Source organism: Chinchilla lanigera, unplaced genomic scaffold (assembly GCF_000276665.1).
Source record: "Chinchilla lanigera isolate Chin_1 unplaced genomic scaffold, ChiLan1.0 scaffold00049, whole genome shotgun sequence".
NCBI lineage: Eukaryota > Metazoa > Chordata > Mammalia > Rodentia > Chinchillidae > Chinchilla > Chinchilla lanigera.
Genome location: NW_004955450.1, coordinates 13,158,869 through 13,180,071, shown reverse-complemented (window position 1 = coordinate 13,180,071; position 21,203 = coordinate 13,158,869). Strand labels below are relative to the sequence as shown.

General features: G+C 41.2%; 1 protein-coding gene across 1 annotated transcript in view; it reads right to left on the bottom strand.

Annotated features, from left to right (window-relative positions):
• Positions 1–1,274: 1,274 nt before the first annotated feature.
• Vps13c (vacuolar protein sorting 13 homolog C (S. cerevisiae)) overlaps positions 1,275–21,203 on the bottom strand; it is a gene marked incomplete at its 5' end in the record, with an annotated part of 161,865 nt that continues 141,936 nt past the window's right edge. The window contains 10 exon segments of the mRNA XM_013518933.1: positions 1,275–5,183; positions 5,708–5,794; positions 7,350–7,473; positions 10,044–10,132; positions 14,703–14,817; positions 15,480–15,603; positions 17,829–17,874; positions 19,285–19,448; positions 19,777–19,852; positions 20,597–20,710. Coding sequence (XP_013374387.1) covers positions 5,082–5,183; positions 5,708–5,794; positions 7,350–7,473; positions 10,044–10,132; positions 14,703–14,817; positions 15,480–15,603; positions 17,829–17,874; positions 19,285–19,448; positions 19,777–19,852; positions 20,597–20,710 — 1,041 coding nt within the window.

Genomic DNA, 21,203 nt, shown 5'->3' with positions numbered 1-21,203 from the left:
TTTCGATTTTGAATGTTATTACGGGAACTGCTTCTGTGTTAGGCTCAAAATATATGTGGGGAGAAAACAAAAAACTTTGGGATAAAGGCACAAAGTTCTAAAAGAAATCCAGAGCAACCCTGGCCATGTCCGTTCCACTCTGACCTAAGCGTCCTCACTTCTAGGAAGAGGGAGAAAGGTGGAGACAGAGAAGGGTTTTGTTGACAGACATTGTCGGATCCTGAACTCAGCTCCTCCCTCACCACAAGACCTGAGGTAGCTCACTGGGCCCATTTCTGCCCCATCTGTATGATCAGTTATACAGAATAATTACAAATTGATGAATTTTTTCTGTAAAGGGTTGGGCAGTTAATCTTTGAGGCTTTGCTACACTGTCTCACAGCTAACTAACTCTGCCAATGTAAAAACATAGAACTAGCCACAACCAACAAATAGACATGGTTGTGGTCCAATAAACTTGTTTATAAGAGCACATGATCTGGCCTTTGGCCTATTCTTTGCCAGCTACCAGTAATATCTGCTTAGTAAAGATAACTTAATATTTTAAGAGGCACTATAAAAAGATAAAATAACGCATAATGAAAGAAGACTTAAAGATGGCAAAAGAGGAAAGTGAGCTGTCTAAGAGAAACACTTGTATCTTCGGTGTTTTCTACAAAAGTAACAAAACCCAAAGACCAAATCTGAAATGTATTGTTTAAGAAAGTTATTTATCATGGAATTTAAGCCACAATTAGGAAATTTTAGGCGTTATAGTGAATCTGGGCAGGGGGATCACTTGATCATTTTTCAAACTGAAAAGAATTAATGTTAAAAAACTAAATTCTCTTTGAAAAGTGCTCATTATCATCTTAGTGAATAGTATCGACCTAGATGACCAAACTGGCTTATTACTATTACAAACTGTTTTTCACTAGAGATCAACATTAAACATCACTGATTCCAGCAGATGATGTTTACATCTGTAAGACATAGAAATCACTATGTTCTTCTCTATTGTATTTTATCAAGTGTCATAAACCCTTACAATGAGGAATCAAGTGCAGCATTTCAGAATCTCCTTTGTCAACTGATTACTTTGAGCATGTTACCAACATAATTTGCCAGCATTAACTATACAATGGAATACTAGCATGCTCTGACAAGGGAAGAAAACTGTGGTTCCTTGTGGTTTCTCTCAGAGCCTAGGATTTTTCTGTAATTTCAGAAGCAAATGTAGCAACAGAATTCTGAGGGTATAAAGACCTACGAAGTATGATCAAAAATAAAGTTACTTAAATTTTAAAATATTTTATTCCAGTAAAAGATACACCGGCTTTAACCCACCTCCAAATACCGCCCCCTCCCTTTGAGCACCCTGACATTATCATCCTTCGCACTTTCTGCAGCAGTTCATCTTTACCGAGCGTACAGAGCTGCACTGTCACAGCTGCCAGAACGTTTGCCTTTCACAGATGTTTCCAGGATGAGCTGAAGTCCCGCGGCACCAGGTCCAGTGGGTGAGGCGGATGGGGACACATGCAAGCCCGCCTCTCCACTGGACGTCCCTGGCGGTGGCAGCACTCACGATCACACCTCAGAAAGACGCTCGCCGAAGAGGACTCCAACAATGCTTCAGAGGGAAGCGGCAAGGCAGCCGGACAGGTGTGCTCAAGGCGAGGGGCAGCACTGCGCGGAGGGATGACGACAAGTGACTCTTACTACAACAAACACTGCTGAATCCAACGTTCACCACGCAGCTCGACGACCCACACGGCACTCTCGTCCCCGAACATGGAGTCGGATGTGCTGCAGAACACGGAACTCCGAGCCTGAGAAAGGCCGCAGCCCTCACACACCCTGCGGACTGCGCTTCGCTGCACTGAAGTCCGGAGCAGCACTCCACCGTCAACTGTGCTAACTTCTCTGCAGCCAGACTTGTTTGCACCATTAGCTATTAGGCATGAATAACCGCACATCAGCTCAGCTCCGATTCTACTGCCAAGTGCCTTTGCTTCAAATCGTGAAGAGTCCTTTGCATTTTAGGGGTTTTTAACTTTTGAATTTTGGAGGCAGTGTATGAACACAAAATAACAATGAATCTTCAGTTCAAAGGAACCCACAGTGTTGGTTACCTGCATGACACAGACTTGTAACTGAGGGTGCTTCCGAGTATGAACTCAGAGCTGAGGCTGACCTCACCCACTGGAGGCCGGGTCCCCAAGAGCAGTGTGCTCTCTCCGCAAGAGGACTCCCCTCAGTCCCTTCCAGAGCCCACAAAGCACAGCACCTGCTTCCACAGCAGGAGGGGACACGAGGACGGTGCTTTTCAACCAAGAGGGCTTCTCCCCTGGGGACGGACAATTCTGGCTACCAGCAACATTTTAACCTTTAAGAATCCTGGTTTTCTCTCCAATACAAACAGTTCTTGGAGCTTGGGCAGGAACTGTAACTCTATGTTAAACAGCACTGACATCCACAGAGCTCTATGAGAGTTCATTTTAAGCTCAGAACATTACTTTTTTAGATCTGGCCACACCACAGAAACAAGTAAGGAGCCCTGTTAAAAACACAGATGTCCAGGCAGCAGCAGATGAAGACCTTTAGAGCTCCAAGCATCAAAACCGCAGCATCCCGCTCACACATCGTTCAAAATGTAAGCAACACTAACAAACGGAACATAGGTAAGGAAGGCTCTGCCGGACGAGGCCTTCCTTACCAAGCCTGAATGTGCTTTTCTGACTTTCTGTTCTCTCCATTCTGATCCTTCTGCTCTTTTAGACTCTGGCGTGAGGCTGAGCGCCTCTGCTTCCCACTGGATGATCCCCTACTGGGGGAGCCTGCAGGCTTGCAGTCTAAGCCCCTGGGGGAAAGACGGGAAAGAAAAACTGAGGGAGGATGAGCGGAAGGAAGCAAGGGAAAGGAAAGCAAGAGCCCGGGAGAAGCATGCTAGACCGCCACGCGGTGTAAGCAGGCTCTGCACGGCCACCGGGAGGTCTTCCCGCCGAAGTGGATGGTCAGGAGGCTGCATCTCCCAGAGCAGGCCCGCGGGTGCTGAGGGCCCAGGGGAAGTGCCAGCTCAGTGCAAACAGCAATGGGCTTCACAGTGCAGCGAAGGCCCCTTCTCTGCGGCCCCTATGCCGGGTCTGTGCCACAGACCCTTGACGTGTCAGAGGGCTCCGGAAAAAATAGCTTCCCTGAATAGCACCTTTCAAAGTTAGATAACTATTAACCTAACTTTGCACTACTGTAGAACTGGAAGAAGAAAAGGGAGAAACAAACTAAAATTAAATGTTACGTGAGTGTTTAAGATAAACTCAAGTTTGCATATCTGTAAACAAGCCTTCAAATTTTTTATTTTTCTCAGAATTTATACCCAAATAATGGATTTTGAAAGCATTTTTTAAAATATGCCAGGCCTTACTACACTTTACCAACAGATTATTTCTTTTCCAGGGGATTAAATCAATAAAAATGTTACAATATTAGGAAATTCGTTTCTAAGCCAACTAAAATAATGAGCTTACAGATGTCTACCATTTCTCTTGGTTCAGTGTCTGTACATCCATTTACAGAACATACTACCAGTGCAATATAATTTCTTAAATATTTAGAACACTGTCAACAGTTCTGATTGATATGAAAAATATAATCAGATTATTTCCAGTTCCTGATGAAGTCATTTTTTAAGGCACAAAACAGTAGAACACATGCTATAAAACTGCCTTGTTTTAATAAATGGCAACTAACCATTACCACAGAAATTTGGTTTTTGAAGGTAGAAGTTTTATATATGTGTATCACTTTTATTCACAGAACTTAAAACAGGCAGTGATGAAAAGGCAAGGACTATCAGACACCAGACCTCCGGGGCTTTAGTCACGGCATCTCTCCTCTGACCCCGGAACATGTCCAGCTCTACAGCCAGGCCTGAAGGCACACGAGCCCTCACAGACCCACCGCCGCACATCAACAAAAACAGGCAAGATCAAGTTTGCCCACATCACTCACCACTGACTCAGCAGTTTGAAATAAATTCCATGTTCAACACCATAAGTAACCCTTAAGGTCCACCCAAAGAAAATACCTTTCTTAAAAGTTTGAAGAATATGCCTCTGAAGGGAGAGGCAGAAAGGACAAAAATATATTGTCTTGAACTTAAGCCCTTACACCTGCTCAAGGAACACATGTAACATTTCCTGTCCAGCATTGTTATATAAACCTGTACTTTACATTTATAGAAAGCAATAGAGATTTTTCACTCTCCCCACTATTTAAAAAGCATTTGTAAGTGAAGCACTAGAGTCAAATGTAAATTTGTGATGCTCTTACAAGTCTTTTAACTTCTAGAAATACAAAAATATTGCATTTTACATATTTCTGAGTCCCAAAAGTCTTAAAGTGCGGTATTTTCATTTATCAGCAAATTACAACTGTACCATATGAGCTCTCTTGAAACAGCAGGTAAATAACTTTCCAGACTCTGTGAGTCTTACATTACAGACAACTGAGTGCAACCGTTCCAAGGTCTGACTGCCAATATTCCTTTTTCATAGCGCACAGAAGAAAGGCAGCAAAGGTACACTTGTGCAATTAGGAGGAAAGCATGGTTCTGTGAAAGAGGAAAAAAAAAAAAGAAAAAACACACATGTCGTTTCTCCCTGTAGAGGCTTTTCCTCAGTCAGTGATCTGGTTTAGCAGAAATGTTCTGTTGATTCAATTACTGGGCAAATTACCTTTAAAAAGTGTTAAAGTGTTCAGCATTTGGCTAAAATCTTCCAGAGCACACCAGTCATTCTAAACTCGTTCTTTAGCAGACTTTAAAAATAAACTGGCTGCCTTTTGCTTCCTACGTGAATGAAAATTTCAGCCCAAGTCTGAAGAGGTATTTCTTTGCGAGTCGGACCCACTCCGGTGGCAGTCTACAGGTGGACTAATATACACATAATCACAAAATCAACAGGCAAAACTAAAAGCTCCAAAGGGGAATCCAGTATTAACTACTCTAAAATAATAAAACTAAACAACTGCCGACACCTCCTCTTGAGCGTGACACAGAAGGGTGATTTTCTGCTCCAGGACCAGCTCTCCGGGCGCTGTGGCTACGACGGCACTTGGGACCTGAGAAGTCTCACCGACGCCCGCTTCATCAGATTCTGCTGGTGTCTCCTTGACTGCACATCTTCAATGGCACGAAGGGCTCTCTGTAAAATGAAACCTGCATTATGAACTGGGAAGACAAGCGCAGGCTCAGCTGCTGAGACGGGCAGGAACAGAAGCACGAGGGGCAGCTCCCAGCCCAGGTCCAGCAGTTCGCAGTGAGGATGCCATGTGCACATGTAACACAGACGCAGTCTCTCCACTCTAGGGAGTCCACAGTACGAGATTTTAAGCACATCTATCCACCCGAAGTTGTCACCAGAAGAGCTCCAGGGAGAAATAATGGGTATTAGTAATAACAGGCTTTAAAGGAATCTTTCAACTAAAAACCTCAGTGGGGCACTGTTTATTTTTGAAACACTAGGAATTGCATCCCGGGCCTTGGGCATGCTAGGCGAGTGCTCTAGCACTGAGCTAATCCAATGCCCTTTTCATTTTTGAGATAGGCATTCACTAAGTCACCCAGGCTATTCACAAACTTGCGAGCCTCTTGTCTCAGCCTCCCAAGTAGGTGGGACTGAATGTGTGCACCACCAAGCCCACTGAGGGGTTCTTTACAACAGTTCACCTGTGCTGTGGCATTATCCTTCAGGTAAATTTTCCGAAGACAGCCTGGACTGGCATCATCTTTTTTCTGGAACAGACCTTGCTCCTGCTTCAAAAGGACAATGGCAAAAAAAGACATTATTCTTGAGAAGAAAAAAAAAAAAATCACAACCTTTAACTGGAGCTTAAATGTCACCTGTATTTTATAACCAGTAGACTACCTACACCTACATATTCAAGTATGATATGAAATAAATCATCTCAGTACAAGGAGAGTGATTCCATATGTGAGTTGTTAGAATTTATGAAATTGGATGTGTACATCTATCTGTATAAAATAATGGCTTTCCGCAGGCTATGATAAATAGCGTGCAGAAACACCACTTGATAACTCATCACATCTGACAAATCAAAAAGCCCTTCCTTCATTTCCCTGGCTGATAGACAAAATTCTCACATAATACAAGTACACTGAATCAACTCCTTCCCCTGACGTGAGCAAGCAGTGGTAAGTGAGGAAACTGCAGAACAGATGCACAGTGACACAGCGTCTCTCACCCTCAAAACTGTGTTTCCCACACCAAGCGACTTTAGACTGTACACCTACAAGGGGGGGATGCTGAAATACGAAAGGGTAGAATGACACAGTGGCCCTTTCTACTTGTAAATTTTCATGAAAAGGAAAGTAAACACACAGGACAATACGTTCATCTCTATTAAACTTCCTGGTGAATGCTTTTTACAGTTTCAGTAATGGGAATGATGACACCATTAAAGTTTAGGAAAAACAAAGATAACTATAGAAACTATCATACTTGGAATTACAATCTGTAGGGTTTTTAAGGGATAAAAATATATTTATAATATATATAACAACATGTTTCAAAGTTAAGTGAGTTGAGAACTAAGCAAAATATGAGGTATGAGTCTTACTAATTATTTACTATGTAACTAAAAGTTCCTTCTTAGAAAATGATGGCAGGAAAGATATGAGTGTACTGTCACACACTTAAGGTGTACAATACCAAGTATTACAAAACATAGCTATCTTAAACATGGTTATTTTTACCAAAGAATAATGACCTAAAAAAACTAAAAAAGGGATTACTTCCAGAAATGACTAACATCATCGCAAAATAAGTGTCTATATGAAATTTTTTTAAACCCTATTTATGTTTAACTGTTCCAAAAAAGGTAATACTAGTGTATCAGCATCCTCGTTCTTTTGATATAAACTAGTATTTCACTCTATGCAATCTGTCAAACATTACAGTAACACAAATAACTTAACTGTATCTTTCCTCATCTCAGTCTCCCTCTCCTTCCTCTCTGGCTCTCTCCTGTTCACGCTGCTTTCCAGCCACAATGTGATGAGCAGCGTTCCTCCACCACGCCCTGCCACTGCGATGTTCCTGCCTTAGACCCGCTAACCATGGACTGAAACTTCTGAAACCGTAAGCCTAAATAAACCTTTTCTCTTTTTAAGTTTTTTCTGTTGGGTTTTTGGTCACAGTACTGAAAATCTGACTAATACAGCACCTCTGCATATTGTAATAGTAATCGTAATTAATATTCCTTCAAACATACTATGTAGCTAACTGCAAAACAATCGGAAAGCACTAGTTTTCACCCATTTAATGGCTGTGTGATTCATGTTTGCTTACCTTAACTGAAATCTGAAGCAGATTCTCATTCACAGTAGGAGGAAGTACGAAATCTTCAAATGGATGCTGCCACTCTAGGAACACGTGGCCTAAGATTTCCACTTCCTTAAGGCACAGCACTCGCCTACCTCCCGAAAGAAAAAACATACAGGTACCGATGAAGATGACTGCGCTCTTACCCACTGCGCTCAGCTGGATGGCAGAAGTAGCATTCTGTTAGTGAACAATTAAAAATCAACACTAGAAACTACGCTTCCCATGTAAAATCTAGTTAACTATCACATGAGCAAACATGGCACCTGTCTTCTAACAAAGTAGATTTTCAAAAGCTCCCATACCCTCAACCTTGCAGAATTCAGAAAAGTGTAACTTTACTTTTTAACTGACCAAAATCCTGAGAGGGCAATCATCTTTAATGCACATAAAGGGTGGATTGTATGTCCTCTCACCTAGGAAGCAATAAAGGCAGAAGCCTGGAAAATATTTTGTTTTGTTTTGTTTTGTTTTTTCTGGTACCAGGAACTGAACTCACGACCTTGCACTTGCCAGGCAGGCGCTGTGCCACTGAGCTAAATCCCCAACCCCCACCTGTGAAAATATTTTACTTGGAAAATTATTACTTGCTGTTTACTGTCAGTCATTTACGCCTCCTAGTCAAGATAGAACACACAGGAAATGTCACAAGCCACAAAAGTCACCAAAGATTCACTTTGGGCCTGCTGATAAACACCAGATGTGGAAACTTTAATGCTAATATACTCCATCACATAGGAAGAGTCTCACTTTACTCAACAGCACTAAATAAATACATACATAAATAAATAAATAACAGAATCTTTAAAGGACACCTACACTGATCTCTTGGGCTGTTATTTGTGTTACTGATAAAACTATATTTTATGATTAAATTCCTACTGCAGAAAGCAAATTAGAGTGGAAGGATTGTTACTTTAACAAATATGGAGGGTGTGAGAAAAACAAGGAAAATATGCTTTCTACCTGAGTTATGAGGGAAAATAAGTATGTTAAGTACACTGTACAATCCAGGAGCTGGTAAGAAGGGGTGGGAAAGCCCTGGGAGGGTGGGAGAGAGGGCCAGACCGTACCGGCACGGGTGACATCAGCATGGATGAAAAGAAGAAAACGAAGTGAGAGGGAACAGCACAGTGACAAATGCAGGGACCAGGAAGGGCAGACTTATTTAAGGAACACAGAGGTCTGCACTGCAACACCAGATCTATTCCATGGTGGGAAAATTAGCTCGCTGCCGGATCTTCAAGGGCCCCCTTATTTTTTCCTGCTTGAAGAAATATTGACTTTAATCTACAAGCAACAGGAAATGACGTAAGTTTCTTATTTTTAGAGTCACGGCTCTAGCAGTGAAAGGAGGGAAGGTAGCCTAGGAAGCCCCTGCAACAGCCCACACAGCAGATGCACACGGAGAGCCTCGGGGCACGCAGTGCTGCAGCGGGGCGAGGACAGGGCTGGACTCTGGGTCTGCAGAGAGTAGCTGCAGAGGGCCCTGCTGACCAACAGGGTGTGGGGAACAGGTGGAGGTGCTGGCACTGTACTTATCAGCAGAGGGGCTACTGAAATTTGCGGGGTTGTTCGGGGCTGTACTGAGCACGACAGGAAGCTCAATGTCCACCGCCTGAGCTGAGTAAGTGCCCGTGGTGGCCTCTAACACCCCTCACACACACACACAGTATCTAGAAGGTGACCACACTCCCCACCCTCGAACCCAGCTGAGCGTCAGAAGGCAGGGCTAAGAGCTAAAGATGGGTGTCACACAGCACGCCGCCAAGCGCGATGCCCTAACCCAGTATCTTCGCACTTCTCTTCCTCCTCTTGTCCACCCCAATGACACACTGCTGCTGCACTCCTACAACCGGTTCATTCTCTTTTTCCTGCTCCACCTCTACCAAAGTCCCAGTCTCAGGAATCCTCTTCTGTTTGACACTCCGAAGGGAACCTCAACTCCACATTCTTATTCTACTCCTACTGTCTGTCGATGGGAGCCACCCGTCGATCCCTCTCTCCTTGACTACTAAAGCATCTCTACCTGAAATCATAAAGTTGTCAAACTCAACTAAAAAAACAAAAACAAGAAACTCGCCATCTTTTTCCTCGAATGACAAATAGCACCACCAGCTCCTGGCACACAAATCCCAAACCAAGTCACCTCGCAGTCCCTTGTCTTTCGCATCCTATCAGTCACCCGGCCTGTCTCCACCCTCCACCTCACTCTCACTCTTCTAGTCCAGCTCACCCGCTCCTCCACGATCACAGTGGAGAGAACTCTAACGCGGCCCCAAAGGTCCGCATGCTCTAATATACCGTCCGTATAATCCCTAGCACCATCAATACGATAGATTTCGTTCCTATGATTAGCCTTTCTTGAAGACAGAAGTAACTTTTAGCAGAAACAGTTTATGCAATGGGTCTCAATCACACAGATTACTTAAATCAAGGTCAAATTCCAAGAAGTCGAAGCTATCCCCTGTCCCTGGGTAGGCAGGACCATTAGAGCCAAACGACCATGCTTCAGAGACTGATACACAGATTTAATGCAATCCCAATCAAAACACCAATGGTATTCCTCATACAATGGGGAAAACTATCCTGAAATTCACATGGAATTAGAAGAGACCCAGAATAGCAAAAAAACAAAAGAAGGTCACTTGAACCTCATACCTGTTTGTAACCATGAAGACCGTTCCCTTGCTTCCAAGAACTGCACAGTGGTGCCGGTAAGTCTCTCCTTCCAACTTCTTTATGTGATTCTGAAAAGGAAGTAAGACTCACAATTTGGGAAGTATACATATTTAAATGATATGTACATGATAGCTAATGTATAATCATAGTGTTTGGAACAAATTTACTAAAATAAAAAGTACAATTCTACATATTGGTAAATGAAGCTAGAAAAATCTTCACAACACATTTATAAATTAACCTCCACTGTTGTCTTAAAAGAAAGTTACGTATTAAATGCTTACCAAGTGATCTTCTGATAAAATGAATTCTGTTCTGTGATAACTTAGATATTTTAAATTATCTACCAGAAATAATAACACTTTAATTAAGGAACAAACAAACATATGCTATTACAAAACCGCACAGTGCCAGTTCCGTGTTTCTCAGACTGCCGCTCACAGCAAAGACGCTGGGGTGGGCTACCTAACAGAGCTTACAATTTTGAAAATACGGTTCTACAACACTTTTCAGAGGATAGTTCATATTTTTCATCAGATTTGTTGAGGGGGATGAGCAAAAAGACTCAACCACTAATTTATATAGAGGTAGATATTATACACACAATAAAACTCTGAGGTAACTCATTACTGTTTTTGAGTATCTGGTTGTAGAGGTTAAACACACACTGAAAAGTATATTTGTATATGAAATTATATTTCTAATAAAAATTGCAATGATAATATTAATATGAACATGAAGACGAAGATTTCAAAATAGTTGGCATGATTTATTTCTAAAGAGAAATACAAGCATAAAATAATTCAAGTATAAATTATAGCACATTAAAATATTTTTCTTTTAAACTATCTTAAAACTATTAACTTGAATTAGTCAACACACATTAAAAAACAAATTTTTTTATAATGAATAGCAATAAATTATTGACATTATCTATAATACATAAAGACCAGAGGATAATACATTTAAAAACACAGAATGCAAACATACTGAATGAATAAGACCACAACAATTAAAGGAAAATATGATCGCTTAATCAGAGGCAGAGAAAGCACACCTGTAGATACTGTTTTAATGCTTGAGTACATGTTTTTAAAAGACGCTGGTCCCCAGTCATTCCTTGACAATTACAAAGGCCATTAACAAAGCAGAGAAATCTGCACAGATCTGAGGTCTCAGCCTCAAAATGAGCTTCAGAAAGGAAGGAGTACAGCTCTCACAGCAACAGTCACCTGTTTCACAGATCACCGTGAAGTAGCTAAATACTTTTATCAACTAGGCCTCAATTTCTTCAGAGAAAATAGGAAAAGAATATAACAATTATGTGCACTTATTTTCAGCTTGAAATTTAAATGCTAAATACTTCAGTTTAGAGATGCAAGTATAAGAAGTAATATCTACTTATTTTGTACACATTTCAGTAGTCATCAGACTATTGTGCTTCAAGCATCAAAAGCTTATAAAGTGTAATACCACCGTAACACACTTTAGCAGACCTTCTTCTTGTGCAATAAAAAGCCTTTCTGCTCTGAGGTTCAGAGGAAGATAATTACTGATGGCAGTATGAGACTGGAGCCGCTGATAAAAGTCTCCACTCTTCCTTCTCATGATGTAACGGGCAGTTTAACAACAGGATGCAAGAGTCCTTTACCCAGGGATTTTCATTTTTTTAGTCAATTCTAAGCAAATAGCACAAGATATGGAACAGCAAAACGTATACTGATGTTTATCATAGCATTACTACTGTAAGAGACGTAGTTTTAATACCATGAATTGAAAATAAAATATATGACATACAGTTACCTAAACAGATGGTAATGCAAGAATCTAAAATGTTAATGAAACATTTCTAAGAACATGAAAAATATAATTAAAAAGGAAAGGCAAGGAACACCATGTTAAACGTTGTATAATCTGAACCAAAACAAACATTGAATATAAAACTGGCTATGCATATATGTATACATATATACAGTAAACAGTAATTATCCTAGGAGAACAGAGGAAAAGCAGAACAATATAGGTATGAGAACATGATACGTGAAATTCTTAAAGCTGAGTATTAAAGAAGGCGGAGCAATACTCAGCAGGAAATAAATGGGGATCTAAAGACCAAATAAATTATTGAGAATATGAGTCTATTACAGTAAGAGGTGAGATGACATCATTTTACACTCCAGTACGCTTTGCTATTTACCTTTTGTTATACGTGGTCCCTTACGGCCGTTTAAACTTGGTCTCTGAAGGACGTGTTATTTTTAAAAACAGCCAGTAGAGTCTAAATAATCAATAAATACTTCTTACCCAAATAACCGAGCACAGCAGGACAGGTAAAGGGGGAAATAGGCTAAATTTCTCAATATTTGTGCTTGCCACTCTTGGGAAAATACCAAGGCCTCTCGGTAATCTACATTCTATTTCTTCTAGTAATTGTAAGAATACATTACAGTTTAAAGGATTATCCGATAACAGAAATTAATAAATCAGACAAGATGACTATATCTAAATAAACTAATAAAGTTTCTTGAGGTTTTGTAAGGAAAAGGTTAATAACGTAAGGAGCAAAACAAACAAAAAAATCAAGTAAACAAGAAAAAAATCTTCAAGTATGGAAACTCGCAAAAGTTAACTCTCATTAAAATTGAAACAGCCAAGAAAATTAAAAACACCTACTTTCACTCAAGAATCTTAGAAAAAAGGACTATTTCTAACAAGACAGCATCTTGAGTTAGTCCCTGTGCTTGATTCTCGGAGTGACACTCTCGCCTTCCCTCACCCACCCGGGCCCAGGAGCGGTGTGGTAACTACTCTAAGGACGTGCGTGCTGCGTTGCGCTCGGTCTCCTGCGGACAGAAACTGTGTGCGCCGGGAGGGGGAGGGCGCTGCCAGGAACTGCGCCAGGGCCTGGCGCACGCTAGGCAAGCGCTGCCGCGCGAGCTACTTCTCCAGCCCCAGGAGCAGCATCTTACTTCTGTGTACCCTGCACCGGCTGGTCTTTAGATGCCATTTGTTTCCTGTAAAGTGCTTGCTGTACATGTGAATCATCCAAAAGATTAATTATTTTGATAACTGTGGTTTTAAAAAATATACACTCCAGCTGAACAGTTGTTATATGCTAATAGTTTCACTGTGTTTAAATATGCAACACGTCAGAAATCCAAATTTGTACTTTGGCTTCAGTTTTGTGCAGAGCATAAAACTGTGAGATAAGATACTGCTAAACCCAATTAAACATTTCCACCATTTACTAAAAACATTTATCTCGTTACATATTCTACTTCTATTTACACTAATTAAACCTAAAACTTACGAAGTAGGCGTAACCAAAAAGGAGACTGGACCTTTGCAAAGCATAAGTGCAAGACGGAGCACGCGTGCAACGTGAGGTGAGAAGGGGAAGAGAGGAAAAGGGAACCGGTCTCAAGGCCCATGTGACAGCTCCCCTTTAAGTCTCACGGCCGACTCTGAGCACCCGACACGTTACATACTGAAACCAGCGCCCCAATTAATGTCCCTTGAGTAAATTTAGTAATCCGAGAAGTAAAAATCTATGTAATATTCCACCATCATGACTTATAAGAATACATTCAATAGGCTGAATATAAAAACTATCCTTTTTTCAGCTTTACCAGAAATGCACATGAACACCATAAGACATTTTTAAGAAGACAGTAAAATCATCTGCTTTTGGACTGCCTTTCACCTACTACCTTGAGCACAGCCGTTTCCTACAAGCTTTCATCTGCTATACTGAGCTCTTACCCCAACACTGTATTAGCAGATACACTATCGCTTTCACTTGTAATCTCAAACGTTCAAGTGGAGATGAGAGTTACAAAGACAATTTCACTAAAGCTGACTCTCGATCTGACTCACACAGTCAGTACCACAGTTTGTTTTGATTTAGGGTGATATCAAGTAGTAGTATAGGAAACATTTACTCTTGTATTTCCAGTTCTTGCTGTGTAGGCAGAAAAAGAAAGAAGATAAAGTTAGAAGCACGCAAAAAGATAAAATGGAATCATATACAATAAAAACCAAAGGCTAAGAATGATTAAGAGTCATTTATTTTAAAGTCAAGGAAGGAAAATATGAATAAATTATCTTTGGAGGAAAGCCAGTGACGGAAAAAACAGCGGTTTATTTATGTATGTACTGTTTAAATGTAATAAAGATAAAACTGAAAGACTGAAAACTTCAAAGGTTAACAAAACTATAACTTTAAAACCATATTACCTTTTTTTCTCTCCTCCAGTTTTTACCTGAATAAATCTAGATTTACCAAGTAGTGCAAATGAACTAATTTGTTGGGGAGAAAAGCAGCAGTGAAATTCCAGTAATTAGCTACAAAGCAGCAAACCAAAACTAACAAAGTTAACTGAATGAATACAGCCTATGACGTCTTCTAACATTACCTTTTCTGCACCACAAAGCTTTGCTCCGGTGTGAAAAACTCACCAGTTACTTACATTTAACATGTTACACTAAAATAAGAAAAAAAAATCAAAATACGTTCTACAAACCAGGGATAACCCTCCAATGAAGTTCATCAGTCAGGAACTTTCAGGGCCCTCAGATCCTGGTTCTAGAAATCCTTAAAATTAGACTCTGCTCACGACCCTGCAGAACAGAACTCACCTCAAACAAGTCATAGCCCTCCGATTCCTGCCTGTCGTACGGACGGATGACGCCGTCCTCCTGGATCAGGCGAGGAGGGCGGAGGCTCGACACTTCCTCGGCTGATTCCGCTGCCCTAAACGAGGCGGCAAAAAAAGTCACACGTGAGAATTTTCCAAAATAATACAAACATGCGAGCTGACTAAATAAATATTTGGTAAAAACCCATGATAATTTTATGTAACCTTCCCAAAATGGAGCAAAGAGTATTAAGTCCCATTTGGAACCCAAGTCTCCTATCCTCTTCTTAAAGAAAATGTCAAATACCAAAAGCAAAGACTACGCCACCTACTCTGTTTTCCCCGTGTCCAGCACAGTGCCTGGCATATGGCAGGACCAACAAACATTCGTGTTTCGGGACCTACGTCTTGGTCATGGTGGCGCACACCTGTAATCCCAGCTACTCAGGAGGCTGAGGCAGAAGGATCACCAGTACTGAACCAGCCTGGGAAATTTAGCCCCATCTCAAAATAAGAAATAAGAAAGGGTAGGCATACAGATCAGTAGTACACAGTACCCTGGGCATGATCTTCACTAATGCATGCGTGTGTGTATGTGTGTGTGTGTGTGTGTGTATGAAAAATAGAGAAATTGAGCAACAGGAGTCTTTTCTTATTCCCTCTGGTGTCCCCTACCTTGCCAAGCTGTTGTAACTTCCAACTGGACTTACACAGCCTTAAAAGTGGAAGAGCCACTGGACCCATTTCTGACAGCACCGCACGCGGCAGGTGCACTCACCTCTGAATGCCCTGGAAGGCGCTGCTGGCCATGTCCACAATCCCTCCCGTTGGACGAGCCACAGCACCCACGAGCCCTTTTCCAATCCCTTTAAAGAATCCAGCAGCTCCCTCTCTTTTGGCACCTTCAGAAAACAAAAGACAATGAGTATACAAAGATATTTTAAAATAAGCAAGTTTGAACTCAACAGAAACGTGCACCAAACTTAGAAAGCTACAAGAACCTGGCTTTCTAAAGAAGTTAAATTTAATCCTCACACGAGAAACCTTCAGTCCTCGAAGTGTGTTAAATGCAAATTCTTGGGCCCCAACCCAGGCCCACTGAATCAGAACCTCCGAGGGTCGGCGGTGACCGGCCGGCATCCACACAGCCCTGACGGCACGCCCAGTCCCAGAGCTGCCATCCGTCCGGTCAGCACCTATGACTACCAGTTAACTTACGACTTTTAAAGTACGTTGTGTGAAAACTCTTGATGACTGCCTTAAAGAAGGCAGAATGTTGTCTGGTCAGTTCTCAGTCCGTGTAGTCACAGGGGCTGCTCTCGGCAGTGCATGAGGACTCTGACTTCCCACTGTCTTGATTTTAGCCATCTTAATAGGTGTGAAGTGTATCTCACTGTCATTTGATATACACTTCCCTGACGACTAATGAGATGTGCTTATTAGCCATTTTTACAAGTGATCAAAAACATGGCAAAAGTTTAAATTTAAAAAAATATATCTATATAGTAAGTAAAAGACACGATGTCAATAATCCCCCTCAAAATACTCCTCCCTCCAAGTCCTCTTCTGCGAGTGTCTTTAGCTGCACTGTCGTGTCTGCCTCAATGTCCTGAATCAATTCGTAAAACTTACCTTTAAAGGCTACTTTGACTGTGGGAAACAGCCAATCAGTGGCATGGTGCCAGACCCAGTAAACAAAATGGGTGAGGACACACAGTAACGTTTCTACAAGCTTGCCTTCCCGTGGGAGGGCACTCAGCAGGGGCATTCACTGTATCTTTGATCACACCTTGTAAGGACATCAAGGAAGACTTCCAGAACTGCTACAGAAATGGCAAGAGCAATGGGAGAAGTGTGACTGAATCAAAGGAAAGCATTCTGAGGGGCATTAACGGCAATTTATTATAGTAAATTAAAAAACTTAAATATTCACCATGGAGCTGGGGATTTAGCTCAGCGGCACAGCGCCTGCCTGGCAAGCACAAGGTCGTGAGTTCGAGTCCCGGTACCGGGAAAAAAAAACATTCATCATATATTTCAATCACATCTCATATCTTATTTGAAGAAATACCTATTCACAGCCTTTGCCCATTTAAATTAAGAGCTGTAAGGGTCCTTTATATATTCAACAGACAAGTCTTTTATCAAGTATATGGTCTGTAAAATTTTTCTTCCAATCAGTGGACTACCATTTCCCTTTCTTGCTGGTGTCCTTTTAGGCATAAAAATTTTACATTATGATGCAGTATACGTTTATCTACTTTTTCTTTTTTCACCTGTGCTTTTGGTGTCACATCCAGAAAGCCTAAGCCTAACCAAAAGTAACGGAGATTTGCTCCTATATTTTCTTTTGCATTTTATAGTTTTGTTCTTATGTTTAGGTATTTAGCCTATTTGGGGTTCATTTTTGTACAGTACAGGGTAGGTAACGGGTCAGCTTTATTCTTGTTCACATGTGGATGTCCAGCTGTCTCAGCACCACCTGCTGAAAAGACTATTCTCTCCTTGCAGATTTACTTTAGCACCCTTGCCACGATCTATCCACCGTAACTGTACGGGTTTATTTCTGGACTGTCAACTGTCAGTTGCATCCCACTGATATATATGTCTATTCTTATACAAGTTTTTACTACAGCTTTATACCATAACAAGTATTAAAATTGGGAAGTGTAAGTCCTCCAAATTTGCTCTTCTTTTTTTAAGACTGGTGTAGCTATTCTGGGTCTCTTGAATTTACACACCAGTTTCAGATTCAGCTTGTCAGCTGCTGCAAAAGAGCCAACTGGGATTCTGACAGGGAGTATATTGAAGAGTATGTACCTTTCAAATGAGATTATAAAAAGATAACCACAAAAAAACCTCAAGCCGGGTACTCACGAGGGCCTCAAGGAATCTAGTTTGCTGATGGCCCTGCTGAAAACAGCATTCAAAGATGGAAGCATAATCTACTACCTAATGTCTCTGCTTTCTGGGAAAAATATACTAAACAATTTAAGAATGTGAATGTAAAATTTAGCCAGTGGTTTTTTTCAAAAATCTTGTAGCAACAACACCTATTACCTTTATCAAGGTTTATCAAGCACTGACTCTTCAGATTTTTTACAGGAAGAGAATACTCTCAACCCACCTTCCACAGGCTTTTTTATTATTCCAGTCACTCCATCGACCACTCCCTGAAAGAGAAACAATCACGAAGGTTGTTGAGAGAAGATGCTTAACTTTAAACCAACCACTAGAGGTCTCTACTAACATACTAGAAACAGAAGTTTAAAAAAGACTGAAGACACACTTGATAACGTGAACATGTGAGCACATTGTTATTTTAAAGATATTAAATCACAGAACTTTTTAAATGAAAACATCCCACAGAAGGAAGAGCAGTAAAGCTGATAAAAAAAAAAAGGTCCTAAATCTGGCTCTGTTACCTGTCAGCTGTATGAGCAGGGGGAGTTGATTCAATCTCCGTAAGCCTCCGATTCCACAACAATAAAAATTAGTTGACTGAAATAATCTAATTATACATTTTAATGAGATTACTTTTAATTTAATGGAAGTGTACAAAACTGAAAATAAAGACAACTCCCAAGCACAGCAAATAACCTGACAAACACAGCATTTCAGAGAATGTAAGATACAGCTTTTAAAAATCACTAGCTCAAACAACAGTTGAGGTTTCTGAAATTATTTCCAAAATTAAAACATTAATATAGTTACACATTAGTAATAACTGCCAAAAATGGTAGGGTAGGCCAGGCATGGTGGCGCACTCCTGTAATCCTAGCACTCGGGAGGCTGAAGCAGGAGGATCGCTGTGAGTTCAAGGCCAGCCTGATCTGCAGAGTGAGGCCCTGTCTCAAAAAGACAAAGATAGGATACACCCTGAAGGACATACTAAACTGAAAAGATTTGCTCCTTCTGGAAAGTAGAGTGTTAACAGTGTTCTAGCCTTGCCTTTACTGTTTCAATTACTAAAAGGAGAACTTACATGCTGTTTTAACGATTTATAAGGGGAATACTTGCACGGGCCCTGTAGAACTACGCAGTACTCATGAGTTACCCACACACGTGTGAAATGACAGAGTAAGGAAAGGCAGCTCCCCCTCTCCACACGTTCCTCCGAGGAAACGAGCTACTGAAGACGACCCACAGAGGCTCCTTCACCGCCACATTCATGCTCAAGTGCCACCACTCTGGTTCCACTCTACTTCTACTGTAAACTTATGGCAGTGTTTGAGGGCAGCTCTTGGGGAAGTATGAGGGAGGAGGAGAACAAAAAGAAACCATCAGGTCCAGCTGGATACCTGAGTTTCCAACAGCATCTAGACAGCGGGGCGTGATGGCGCACATCTATGATCCTAGCACTCGGGAGGCAGGAGGGTCAGTCTGAACTACATAGCAAAACCCTGTCTCAGGGACTGGGGATTTAGCTCAGCAGCACAGCGCAGCCTGGCAAGCGCAAAGTTGTGAGTTCAATTCCTGGTACTGAAAAAAACCAAAACCAAACCCAACAGCATCTAGATTGCATACATCAAAGTGTTCACATAAAAGCTCAAAGTTTCTTAAAGACTGAGCAGGAGACTTACCAGCAGGAAGCCCTTTCCTCCTCTGGCCAGGCTATCTCCAAAATCTTTAGGCTGTCGGCCCATCTCTTCTCGCCGTTTTTGCTGATATTCTTTGTCCATTGTAATCGCTGCCAAACCTTTCCCAACAGAACCGGTGATTCGAGATACAACTCCTGCTGCGCCACCTAACAAAAGCCCAGAGGAGGAAGTCATGAGGGCCCGGGCATCTTCGTAACACACAGCATGCAATGCTTTCAACTAACAAATCTGTCTCACTAAAACTGCAATCTTTTTTGCCACCGTCAAATATTTAAGGTACACTGATTCACCACTACAAAGACATTTAAAAACTAGCAGGCCAATATTAAATTATTTTCCACTTAAAAACACAAGAACACGTCTTTTAAAAGAGATTAAGAAAGTGATCCCATTTATTAAACATACTCTTTTTTCATAAACAACACATTTATATTAATAGAAATATACACATACACATAAATTAGTGATACATACCTACCGTGTGTCCAAAGAGACTTCTTACTCCAATCACTAACCCTTCAGCAAATTCTTCAGGACCTTGAACAGCACCCTGGCCCGAAGAAGTTTGGCATTTAAAATTTAGTTAAGTTTAAGACTTAAAATTCGGGGTTTTCATGAATACAATGAGTGTGTAAAGATCCATAAAGGCTAACGTAAGACAAGCTTTATAATACTGACAGAACACCGCTCTGGTCGAAGACATTTTCTACACGCATGACCTCAGCAACTTCTGTTAAATAAACCAAAAAAGCTGACAGGCAAAAATCACCGGCTTTAAGGCTAAGCCGGCCTGGCAGCACGAAGCCGCCTGAGATGCAGAAGCCACTCAGGGCCGCCCGAGCCCACGTACCTTCGGCGCTCTTGTTCTCCCGCTCCTCGCTCTGCTTTGTCCTCCCAGTCCTCACCACACTGGGCTCCCACACTCTTTAAAGAGAGCTGGGCCAATCAGATAGAGCTAGGATATGATACAGGCTGGTTTCCGGTGCCCCATTAGTCCTTCCCACACTGGGGCAACAGCCTCAGAACAACCCTCAATCTACCTGGCCTCCTAAATATACTGATACCCAGATCAAATCCAAGAACACAGGCACGTTTCACTGTCCAGATAAACACTGCCAGTGTTCACTTAATTCCAAAAACAAGCTATCAACGTCATCAGGTACTTTCAAATAAACATGTAAAATTTATTCTTTATCATTTAAATATTATTCAGTTCCCAGATGTAATTAAAATACAAATTATTGTCATTTTAAAATTTTATAAACATGCTTAAATTTTTTAAAAAAATCATTACCTGGAAGGGTTCATAGAAAAACGCTTCAACACCTTCAGACAGACCTCTAATTAATCCAAATGGGTTTCCAAGCACATCTAAGCCCAACACAAGGACATACATCTGTTTCAAGAGCTAAGGAAGACAAAAGGTGAAACTGAGTCCCGTGCAGCTGTTCAAAGAAACAGCATCAAGATACAGTAGGGAAGGGAAGTGCACATTAAGTTTAGGTTAAAGGAGAGCCATGTGGAATAACCAATCTCTCACTGTGTCCCACGTGCTATACTAGTAAGGCTTTCAAATCAGAACTAAGTTTGAGGTACAGTCTGCCCTTTAATTATGAGACCTTTGACAAGTCATGCAGCATCTACCAGCCTCAGCCTTCTCATCTATGCAACCGAAAGCTACATCAACTTTGCATGGGTGAGGATGGTACACCATTAAACAAGCACATAATTCAGTAATGCTGGTTGTTATTACCTTACCTTACCATCACTGTTACTTTTAAACTACATGAAGACAAGAAGACTCCTTGAATTAATCCACAAATTCAGCAGTGTAGCTGCATACAAAGTCAACACCCAAATATCAATACCATTCCTATACACAAACAACAAACAGACTGAGA